General features: G+C 39.2%; 1 protein-coding gene across 1 annotated transcript; it reads right to left on the reverse strand.

Moving 5' to 3' along the window:
* Positions 1-758: 758 nt before the first annotated feature.
* On the reverse strand, positions 759-10,806 carry LOC112571706 (ADP-sugar pyrophosphatase-like). Its single transcript, XM_025250926.1, has 11 exons — positions 10,526-10,806; positions 9,382-9,502; positions 8,243-8,310; positions 5,413-5,462; positions 4,497-4,604; positions 3,479-3,574; positions 3,146-3,201; positions 2,441-2,486; positions 1,886-1,894; positions 1,620-1,673; positions 759-1,364 (listed from the first exon to the last, which is right to left on the reverse strand). The coding sequence occupies exons 1-11, from the start codon at positions 10,528-10,530 to the stop codon at positions 1,270-1,272; spliced, it is 708 nt and encodes a 235-aa protein (XP_025106711.1). The 5' UTR covers positions 10,531-10,806; the 3' UTR covers positions 759-1,269.
* Positions 10,807-11,779: the final 973 nt, after the last annotated feature.

Below are 11,779 nucleotides of genomic sequence, written 5' to 3' on the forward strand. Positions count from 1 at the left end.
GAAGTCTGCAGATGAAAATTTTATTTTAAGGCTGATGTTCGATCCTGCAACTACTGCATCAGCACTGGCTTCAGATAATTTGGCAATTTCATTTTATCATGTCAGTTTTTTTTTAATGCCTTGGGTTAGGTGAGACTGGTTACAGCATTATCCATAACATTGTATCCCATGATGGCCAGAACTTGGCTTAATATGAATACCAGTTCCAGGTATAAGTCACTGAAGCTGCTACCTCCACAGGAGTACTGACCTTTTAATTATCACTATTTTTTCTTCTTTTGGTATATAGCTTTAGTTGCTGGCATAAAACACAAACAACTTGGTTTATTGGCACGAAAGGGACTATTTAAAGTATGCTTCAGCAACTTTTCCTTAGCTATTTATTGATGCATCAAGGATTTTGGGACATTTAAAGGTAGAGGAAAATGCCTTGGATTCTGTATGGCAGAGAGAAAGTTTAAGAATGCATTCACAAACTAAGACCGTCCCCATCAAGATCAGTCAACAAAATACATATTTTTGAGGCATTTTTAGTTTGTGTAGAACCACCTTGTTTAACTTCATGATCTGTAAGGATGGAGTGAATCACCAGGGCTAATTAATCTGATAAATCAATGCACATACAGCAAGCATAATAAAGGTCCCTAAAAGTACTTTCTGGGAAAGAAGGGTACCATCATGTTCCACAATTAGCTTTTTTTTTTGCTCACCTACAAGAAGTCTTCAAATTCATTCTCAGCAAATAAATTAAAAAATCATTCTTGGATGCAGCCACTTTATTTTTTCCTACAAAGCAGCATGCATACCATAAAAAAGCCCCCCAACACACTGGCAAATACTGAAAGTTCAACACAAAATGCCAGTTATGTGTAGTCTCATTTGTCCTGAATTTGTGGGATCTATTGCGCAATAAGATTCAGCAATTATAGTTTCATAAACATGCAAACTAAGCAACTCTGCCTCTTACCCATAGCAATAAAAAGGACCCTTGTTAATGACACATGGATGGCTAAACTTAAGCTTGCTAAAAAGTAAGTTTTGAAATGCTGCCACTGATGCTTTCAATAATGACTCAAATCTTGATGCACAAATCAAACATTCTTGTACTAGAAATATTTCAGGTTCTTTAGTACATCACGTAAACTTTGCCACCCAACATGGCAGCAGCTGTCTCTGGGCAATAGTTTCACCTGCCTTTAGAAAAAGGCCAACCAGTGACTCATCAATGGATGCAATAAGGCATTGTGAGAGACACTGGTTCCTCAAGAATTATGGGATAACAATCTTGGGCTTCGCTGTTTGCGCACAAGCAATGGCATAGGTGTATACAATGGAATGCACAATGACACCATTGTTGAGAAGAGCTGAAAAACAATACCATTTTATTATAAGTGACAAGAGCTGTTGATGAAGGATGCAATAGGTTGCTGTGGCATATTGTGATATATATAATGTCTGAAATCTGAACTATGGATCATTTAGCTTTGGTGAAGCAAAATTAAAAAATATTTTCAAGGATATCTTGGCAAAACTTTGTTGTTCCATGATACAGTCATTGTCTTTAACAAATTGTTTTGCTATTCAGTTTATATGCTGCTAAATGTTCAAACACTACTCACTGTTCAGTCTGTCTAACAGGGTGTCTATTGGGATCTGTACCACTTCTATGAATTCTGCAACAAGAAAAACTCACAAAGGCATAAAGATGGTTGGGTCTATCAGGTCTTTGAATCATCAATATTATGCCAGCAGTCTTGTGATAGCAGAACACAGACACAATAAACTTAGGTTTCAATTATAAAGTGGTACATAAAGACATCAGAGGACAAGGAAATGTTCGAATACACACTGTACACTCCTATACAGGTTTTTATAAAGAACATACCTCCCTCTTCTGTTGTCACCGTGAAGAAATTTGTAAGAGCAAGGTAAATGGTTTATCATCCAGAGGATCGCATTGATGCCAAAGTGATGGGGAAAAAACAATTGCAGTAAAATGAGCTAAATCATCATAGTAATTAATCATATAACGTGAAAAAATGATGGACAGAATGCTAAGGAACTTAAAAGCATAATACGCATAGCTTAAGCAAAATAGTTCACAACCCAATCCATCTGAAAATACACAGAAAACAAGGAATAGCTTTCACAGGGGTACTAGAATGTCCACGACTGCAATAACAGAAACTGTGATAATGTACTTGGAAGATTATATTAGACAAAACATTCTGACACCCAAGCATGAATGCTAGAGCTCCCTCCCACTAGGCAGGCAGAGAAAATGAACATATAGCCAGGTTAATTTGTCCCACAAATACTTTCAACTGCAATTAAAGAGTAGCCTCCAATCTGCCATTTCACCGCAGTCAAACATATGAACTTACTAGACTGGCAAGTTGCAGTACTAACATGAAACTGTTGGTTCATGGTAAATGCTCACCTAAATGTTTGCGTGGGTGGTAATTTTCAGCAAGATCCCCATCAATCTGCAAAAAGAACCACATGCATTGACAGCAACGTGACAATGCACTCCAATCTTAACTTGAACATGAACATTAAAGCAAGTAACGAAACCCTATATAAATTCCTTTTCTGAAATTACAGCCCTTAATCCAGGCTACTGAGATAATCTTGCACTCATTCTTTAGGCATCCTCCAAAATAAAGAACAGCTAGGTGCATTGTGCTTTACAAATGATTCAAAAAGCAGCATCACGATATTTATGAAAATGCCAACAACAAATCTTCCTAATTTGCAGAAACAAACCAACAAAAGTGGCTCTTATTGTCTCTCATTTCAATTTTTCACGCAAAAGCAAACATTGGAGGATTTAAAAAATGTTCTTAACTCCCCACTGTACTTCCTCCATGATAACAATCTTTCAAGATACTACAAGAAAAGTAGCTTTCATTAACACCATCTTCACAGTAACTATATTACTAGATGAGGCAGAGCTGTTTACTCAAAACTGAACACATCATATTTTCATATTTCAGCAAATATATTTTTCCATATTCTATGTTTAAAATTAGTATTTTTTTTAAAGTCTGCCTGGTTTTTCCGTATAAAATATAGGACGGGTAAACAGCTCTGCATGAGGTACTGTTGGGAAAAAAAAAAAAAAACAAATTTTTATCAGTACTACCTCCATAGTAACCATCTTTACTGTGCAGTTGGACAATCCAGGATCAATAGTGGTACCTGCAATCATTAAAATATCTCTAAAATATTTTTGTTGTCCACATGCACACAAAAACCACACAATGGGTGGGGGAAGTGGAATCCTTTCTGCTAGAATTAAAATTGCGCACCATCTTAATATATTAAATATCATCAGATCATTACTTGTACGATCACCTATAAGTGCTGTAACTGTTACTTTACAGCCAAAGTAAGTCACCAGATTTATACAAGAAATTGAGCAAAATCAATAAAACTAAATAGGTAACTACTAAAACCACTGTCAACAACCACTCACATGGTGAGATGTGTTTCACAACACCTGTGAACCCTGTCTCTTCCTTCAGTTCTCGGACAGCACACTCCTGTGCACTCTCCCCTCTGTCTATCAGTCCTGGGGCAGAAAAGTCATTAGCAAATGATATATGTGTCACAAACTAGTAAAATTAAATAAAGACATCAAAATTCAATAAACACATCACAGAACAATCTATGTAATTGTTAAATAATTCAGACCAGATGGGAATAATAGTACTATGTAGTCCCATACATTAAATGCATAGTGTCGTCTCCCATATTGCCTAACAGAAAAGATACTCGATCTTCACATCATTAGAGTGGTATTTTTTCCTGTTTCTTTTTGGTGCTGTATGGCATCACCTATTTCCTACATGTTTTACTAAATAATAATAATGGTGTGAGCTTTTTCAGCACAGTATCCAAGCCAAAACCAGGCTCTCCATGCATTACAAACACAAAAACACAAGATAGACAAAATTCCTGTAGCTCTGTAAAGTTAATGGGAATGTCAGGTTGTTCCTCTGCTGGATGACAATTATAGATCAAGATGTCAATGAGACAGATTGACAGTCATTGAACTGGAGCAGAATAGCTCAATAATCAAACAGGTAGATCAAAGCATCGGGAGAATAATTCAGATGATCACAAAACAGAAACTGCAGTACAATGTTGAAACACATGACTGTTTGGCACTGGTGTAAAGTCTATCCCAGGGACAATGTAAAAAAAGAAACTGTGATGCATTAGCCAAAGAGAATTAACGGTGATGAGAAAGTTATCAGCAGAGGAATTAATAAAAGCCATTGGGAAGTAAACAGTCTAACACAATGTTGATGATGTCAGAAAATAGTGCAGATAAGTAGAATAGGCAAAACTAACAACAAATCTAAGAAGTATACTTGGCTTTAACTTCATCAACTTAAACAGTGCTAATTACCAAATTTACCAACTGATAATGCAGATTCTTTTATAGACTATTAAACTGTGATTGTGGGAAGGTATAATTAATGTCATACCTGCAGGAAACTCAATGGTGACTGTGCCAACAGGTGGTCGAAACTGCTTAACTAGTACAACGCAGTCATACTTTAACAGTCGCTTTAAAACTGGTATTATTACTACACCTGCAAGATACATAAACAGATGATTTTGCAATTCCATATAGTGGTGACACCAACTCTTTGCAGATGTACACTTTACTAAATAGAGTAATAATAAATAAAAAATGACGAAATCTTACATTAGATTCTATTCTTATTTGTTGATAAGCTGAACTTTTACCCTATGGCAGGTAAGAATGGTTAGACCTAGGAGCAGAGAGGCAAGGAGCACATACAGCATTGTGTATCTTAGGGGTTAGGCTTCACTTGTAACTGGTCTGACAAGTATTGGACTGTATCATTGTTTCCTGCTGTAGAATTATAGCCTCTAATTCATTCTCTTTCATGCATGAAGCTGAACCAAAAGAAAACTGACAATATGCACTACTATTATATATTTATAAGCAAATATTAAAATCTGAAACACGAAGAAAATCAATAATCATGCTAGATGAAGTATTTCTAAACAGGATTATCTTCATTAGCCCATAAAAGAAACAACTCTGACCAGAGGTTTAGAAATTTAAAATTTACTATCACAACCCCATCTCGCTGTGTAACCTTGTATATAGAACTCATAAAAAAATTCCATTGGACATACTTCATGATGGTTTGAGACAGGAACAGTTGATTTCTGCTTAATTTGTACTGTTCTTATGCATCTGTCTAGTTTTTTTTTTTTAAAATAGGGTATTTTATGCATTCCAGGGTAACTAGCTCCATCTCATTCTCTTGTTGCAAATGTCAAGCCCAAGTATGACCTCATGCCACCCTAAAGACAACAGCAGAATAAAGGCCTACTCCTCATCACCATACAAAATTGTTGGCTCACCATCTGATTCCCCACTGATTTTGGTAGTTCTTTCTGCAGACTCCCACTTTCTGTCAAATGATCAAATAGCAAATCCTTTAACAGACAAACATGCACTAACTGAATTCACCAAAAGTATATAATTACTAAGGAACATGGTTTATCTATCTACCTAATCCTCTTCGTGCATCAGGTTGCACAAAAGGCCTCAACCAAAGTCCGCCACCGATGTTGATCGGCTGAAACCCGCTCTAGGTGACCCCATGTCCAGCCCTTTCCTTTCATCTCCCTTTCCACTGTTCTTCTCCAAGTTTCCTTTGGGCGGCCTCGTTTTCTTCGGCCGTCTGGAGTCCATCGTAGGGCGACTCTGGAGAGGTCTGCTATCTGCTGGCGAGCACATGTCCAATCCATCGCCAATGCCTTCGTTAAACCTGCGTGGTGATGGACTTGGTTTCAGTTCTTCGGTGGTTCTTCGTTGGTGATGGTATTTGGCCTAAAGATGTTAAGTATGCGCCTGAGGCATCTGTTTTGGAAGACTTCAAGCTTGTTACTGATAGTTTTGGTAATCTTCCATGATTCTGATCCGTAAAGGAGGGTGCTGATCACATTTGACTTGAAGGTTTTCAGCTTGATCTTCTGACTGATGTTTTTTGCCTTCCATGTGCTCCTGAGTGAGGCGAAGGCCTGGCTGGCTTTCGCCAGTCGGGCTCAAATCTCCACCTCCACATCCCCGGTGTTTGGACCCAAGATAGGTGAAACTGTCAACTTCCTCAATCTCTTCTCCATTTACTTGGATACTGTCTTCGACTCTGGCGTTCACTCTCATACTTTTCGTTTTCTTTGCTGACCTTCAAGCCAAGGTTTCCAGCTGTTTCTGAGAAGGCATTTGTTTTTTCCTGCATATCTTAGTGGCAATGTGACAACAGGGCAATGTCATCAGCAAAGTCCAAGTCTTCCAGCGTTGTTGTTGCTGTCATAGTCATGGTCAATCTGATCCCTCTCTCTCACTGTCGGTGGAAGTCTTCATGATCCAGTCCATGGCCAGGATGAAGAGGAACGGTGATAGAATGCAGCCCTGCTTCACCCGAGTACTGAAGGGGTCTGTGAGCTCCATGTCACAGACAACCTGGGATTTGAAATCGCTGTACAGCATTGCAATGACCTGAACAAGTTTTGCAGGGACTCCGTAATGCCTCAGGATCTTCCATAAGGGCTCGCAGGATGCTGTCAAAAGCCTTCTCCAGGTCGATGAAATTGATGTACAATGGTGTGTTCCACTCGTTGCTCTGCTTCAGAATCTGTCGCAGAATGAAGATGTGTTCAGAGCAGGATCGCCCAGGGCGAAATCCTGCTTGCTGTGGTTGGAGGTCTTTCTCCAGAGTTGCCGTCAGTCTTGACAAAACAATCTTGCTGAAGACTTTGCTGGTGAGGGAAAGAAGTGTTATGCTCCTCCAATTATTGCAGTCTCCAAGATCTCCTTTCTTGGGTAATTTGAAGATGACCCTGTCTTCCACGCATCAGGGAGCTGCCCTGATTCCCAAACTTGCCTGAAGATTTCAGTCAGCATGGGAGCTGTCACATTCACACCTGCTTTCAACATCTCTGCTGTTATTCCATCTGCCCCTGGTGCTTTGCCGCTCTTCATTGTCTTAACTGCTGCTGTCACTTCTTCCAGGCTTGGCTGGTCTGTGCAGATGTCAAGGTCTATAACTGCTGGCTGGATGTCTGCAAGCTGAGGGGAATCTGGTCTGTTCAGAACTGACTCAAAATGCTCCCTCCAGCGCTGTAGTTTTCCTGCCTCTCCCTCTATAACATTACCGTTCATGTCTTTCACTGTTCTTAAACCCGTTGTTTAGCTGTTTGTTTATCTTGTACAGTGTCTTCATGTCATTTTTTTGTGCTGCTATTTCAGCTTCATCTGCCAATTTCTCTAATCATACATTACATAAAAAAACAGTTATATCTAGATGTTATATCTAAATAACTTTTAATGTACTGTATCTACACAGATACAACTTTAAAAAAATATAAACTGTGTCAAACTGACAAATGTAAAAATTAAGCGTAACAGTAGCACAAAATGGAAACATGACTGAAAATTTATTAACAAAAATTGATAAACAAAAGAGTGCCTTTAAATATTTCATTGCACCACAGCTTTTCTATTGAGAATAAACTGTATAGTGAAGTAACACAAGCTAAATTCAATCTTTTACTAAGTTTTGAATCTATTGCTTTGAATTTGTTAGTTTGCATTGTTTTATCTCTTACACTATGATTTCCAGACACATAATATGAGTAAACCTAAAGTAATCCTGGTTGGATGTCACAATCCTATTAAGTCACTCCTTGATGTCACCACTGCCTGGCAATAATAGGTATGAGTAAATGACTCCACTGAGTTGGGAAAGCGAGTTAGCAATGAGGGAGAGGAGATGGGCACCAATCTCACAAAAAGCTTGCCCCCCCCCCCCCCCAAAAAAAAAAGTGGGGTCTCTAATGACTGAAAGGTTAAGGGACTATTTTCACCTTACAATTCTGAGAATTAGTGATGATTTGAGTGAACTAATCTCAGTCATTTGAAAACAATTTACTTTCACGTTAGCCTTTAATTAAAAAAAAACAAAAACCAACAGAATCTGTAGATTAATGCTAGTAATAAAGTCCTTTGCAAATGACTTCTGTGCCTACTAGTTCACCTAACAGACTGATAAGACCTCTTGGGTGCAGATTCAATGAGGACAAACAAAACAGCAACCGCATTCTTTATGCCAAAATCTGTACACATAAAGACAAGCAAGATGTTAATTAACATTATAAGCAAACAGCTCTGATAAGTTCAAATGTTTACCTTTCCTTTCCAGAGGGATCTGTGTAGGTGATTTCATTCAGTGCTACCCATCTGCCTTTGCTGAGAACCTAGAATGAAATGATCATTGGATTGCATTTGGGTGAAAATAATTTAAGGATATTTATAAACAAGGTTTACTTTCTGTAAAATAACCCCCAAGTCAAAACTGGTGGGAGTTTCCAAACACTCAGTACACCTGAGGTCTTTGAAATCCCTCTGCCACTCATCAACAGACAGCGAGTTTCATTGATCAGTTGAAGAAAACAGTACAGAGCATGTGTAAATATTATCTTGATTTCTGATGTTAAAAAAACTGCTTCACTAAACTGCTATGACATCAAACCCTGGTACAAGTAACAGAATAAGCTGGTACTAGGCTACATTGTTGTTCACTGGTGATAAAGATATTGTATAACCACTTCAAAGACCTCTCAGTTTAATTTAGCAATATATGTCACTTTTCTCAATCACTTCCATTAATTTTAAATTAAATTTATGAGCTGGTAGTTTTAAGTATTTAACCAGTTGAGAGATGTGTAAAGTTACACATGGTGTAATGTCTCAGAGTGCACTGGCAATAGATTTGGTATATGATAATGCCAAATGTATTATTTACAGTGAAAGTCGATAAAGGTGCTAATTATATAAAGTGCAAACTTTTCTGTAAGTTTGCTAGCTTTTATAATTCTGTAACACTCTACTGCTGCAATATTCCCAACAAGATTGAGCAAAAATCTTTCTTTGGAAAATTAAAATCGTACTGTTTGTTTACAACGTGGCCCCACAGGTGGCACGCGCGACATCACGTTAAGAGGTACTGTATACCATTCCACTGAATAGAGAGGAGACGAGCATGGAATTGTGTACTACAATCTTCTGTGATTCGCATATTTCATTTCCGTGTATATATGTTGGACATTTTGTATAGGTTAAAATTGGAAGGGCTCACATGCCACACGAATTTTTTTCTTAATCTAATAATGCAGTTCTTTTAAAATTGTTTAATACCATACGGTCTACTGTCCCCACCTGGCAGAAGTGCAGGAAGCAGGCCTAGACAAAAGAAGCGCCGGAGTCAAACAATACTTTAACACTCAGCGCTTTGTTTCATGAAGTAGAAATGATTAAATATTTTATACCTCTTTGTTAAGTACGCGACATGCTCCAGCATCATTCGACATCTCTCCGTTCTCCATCGTCGATGTCTCAGTCACTGTGTCAACATGTGACGAGCGCCTGGCAGATGTAGGTCGCTGTAACCTGAACAAGGCCAAACGAGAACTCTCACTCTTTCTTGAGCTGAAAAGCGGACAGCAAAGCTACGGGAAACGATTGTTAGCAGATGGACGAGAGTAGCAGCTTGTGTGCAGACATGAACTTTGTGCCTCAGCTTTATCCTTGATGACAACGAGAAACGTTTTATGTTTTTGAAGATACTGGCCTCACAACGTTTCTACCATTTATTCTTGCCCTCACTTGCGGACAATTTGATCACATCCAGGGTCTAATGAGAAAGTAGTCGCTTCCCGCGTCAGTTATGTCCAATATCCGGGTCAGCTAAGTCAACGCGCATGCGTGTTGGTACACCTATCCTCCGGTACAGCTCTCTGAGCTTGCTGCTGAGGGTGGGGCACGAAAACATTTAAGTAACAAATCGGTCAGTGGTCACAAAAGAATAGGTGACCGAGTAAAAAGAACAATGCTTTTCTAAAGGTCAGCTAATATAACTGAGAAGGCTTATATCTATAAACTGTTTTATAAGAAGGTAATACACATGCAGCATTATCGAAGCACTAGACATATATTAGTCAATTCGAATTAAATAACGATATTCACGGAAAAAAGTATAAATATGAATAATATATATCACCAAAGTGATCGCCATAGATGTGAAAATTATTTTTGTAAACGTTCGTCCCGTATGCGCGTGTCTGTGAGCGCACCTGTGTATGTGGATTGAAATGGTTCTATTAAAATTATAATATGCGAGTGATTACACATGAACATATGTTATTTCTATTACAGAGGGAATATATGATAATTTATGTTTGTATCTTTGTCAAAGCACGTGTAAAATGAATGTTGAGGTAGAAAAATAATCGAGTCCAATAGTCATGTAGGTGTTGAAGGATATTAAAATGCGCCACCCATTCAAAAAGACTTTATACTGGGCTAAAAGTAAAGTTTGTCTCATAGCTGCAGATACAGTATTGTAGATTTTGCTATCTACTGTGTGCCTAATCAAAACATATATACTCATTCTTAAAGGAAAGCTATGAAAACCTCATGGAAGCTGATCGACTGTTCCAGAAGCAGAAACCCGGGCCGTGCAGTGTTCCAGTCCAGCTAGATTCACGGACCAGTAGGACGATTGTTGCTGCAGATTCAGTGACTGTGTAGAAAGCTTTTACGGTAGTGGACAGCAGATCATCCGAAGCAAGTAGCGGGAATGAATATTCCGACCCTGACAATGTATTTGGAAGTAATAATATCTGTCTCCTGATTTTGCTTCTCTGTTCGGACGTCTTCCAGGTGCGCCAATGTAGCACTTTGCCGAAGATCTTTCAGGTCTGGGAACCGTTGATAACACATCTGTCTTTTATCTTGGCAGTTTGGTGCAATTCCCACCCATCCCTTCGTTCTCTAACTTAAGGCAGTTGATTAGTCTACACGTGTCACTACTATCAATTTTTCGTGTCCAGAGACCTAAGATCTTGGCGATTTGTCTTACGGGGCAGTAGTTGGGCGAGCGTCGCATGCTCGCGGCCCAAAGTTCTCTGCGGCCCAAGTCGTGAACTTACGTTTACCCACCCCTCCACACACGCAGCAAGTGCGTCACCGCGCACATGACAAGCAAAAGCGACATACCTACTGCTAGGTTTGAAGTACGGGTGCAGCTTTCGCGACACTTGAAAGGCAGAAGAGCCCTTCTAAGGGTTATGGGAGATGCACGAGACTCGAGCAAGTGCACAGCCATGACAAGCCTCAACAGAGCGATCGCGGAGAAGGCATTGATGGGTGGGTGTGGCCGGGTGGTGCAAAAGAAAAGTAGGTGACTGGACCAGATCACGTGACAGTAAGCGAAGTAGGTAACTGGGTACATATGTATCTATGTGCGCTGCAGCTGTTTGGTCACGTGACGCAAACGCCACGTTCACAGTCCACACTGCAGCTGCGCAATGTCTTTGTTACGATGAGCATATAAAATGGAACAAAGAACAACAAACACGGGGACTACACGTGACAGCCAGGCGCTCATAGCGTGGACATGTTCTAATCACAGCGTAGAATGTGTTTTATATCACAGCATCATACCAGTCTTAATAAATGGTCTTTGGAAGATGAAGCATATATATGTATAAGATTATACATAAATGATTATTTCGATTATACGGTAGAGTAAGGACAGCTTCTAGTGGTGATTTCCAGATGAGCAGAAAGCAGACCAACTTCTCCCGGACACCGCGACAAATTTAAACTGCGAGTACGTATCACTTGACCTACTCTCTGCTGAAGGGGCGAGGTGACTTGCTCCGC

Source organism: Pomacea canaliculata, linkage group LG9 (genome assembly GCF_003073045.1).
Source record: "Pomacea canaliculata isolate SZHN2017 linkage group LG9, ASM307304v1, whole genome shotgun sequence".
NCBI classification, from domain to species: domain Eukaryota; kingdom Metazoa; phylum Mollusca; class Gastropoda; order Architaenioglossa; family Ampullariidae; genus Pomacea; species Pomacea canaliculata.

Bases quoted from the DNA above. Each gene is read 5' to 3' on its own strand.
- LOC112571706 (XM_025250926.1), bottom strand. The intron at 4,605-5,412 runs GTGAGCCAACAA...TGTATCTTGCAG, and splicing joins AATCAGTGGGGAATCAGATG to GTGTAGTAATAATACCAGTT. The intron at 3,575-4,496 runs GTATGACATTAA...TTTCTGCCCCAG, and splicing joins CACCATTGAGTTTCCTGCAG to GACTGATAGACAGAGGGGAG.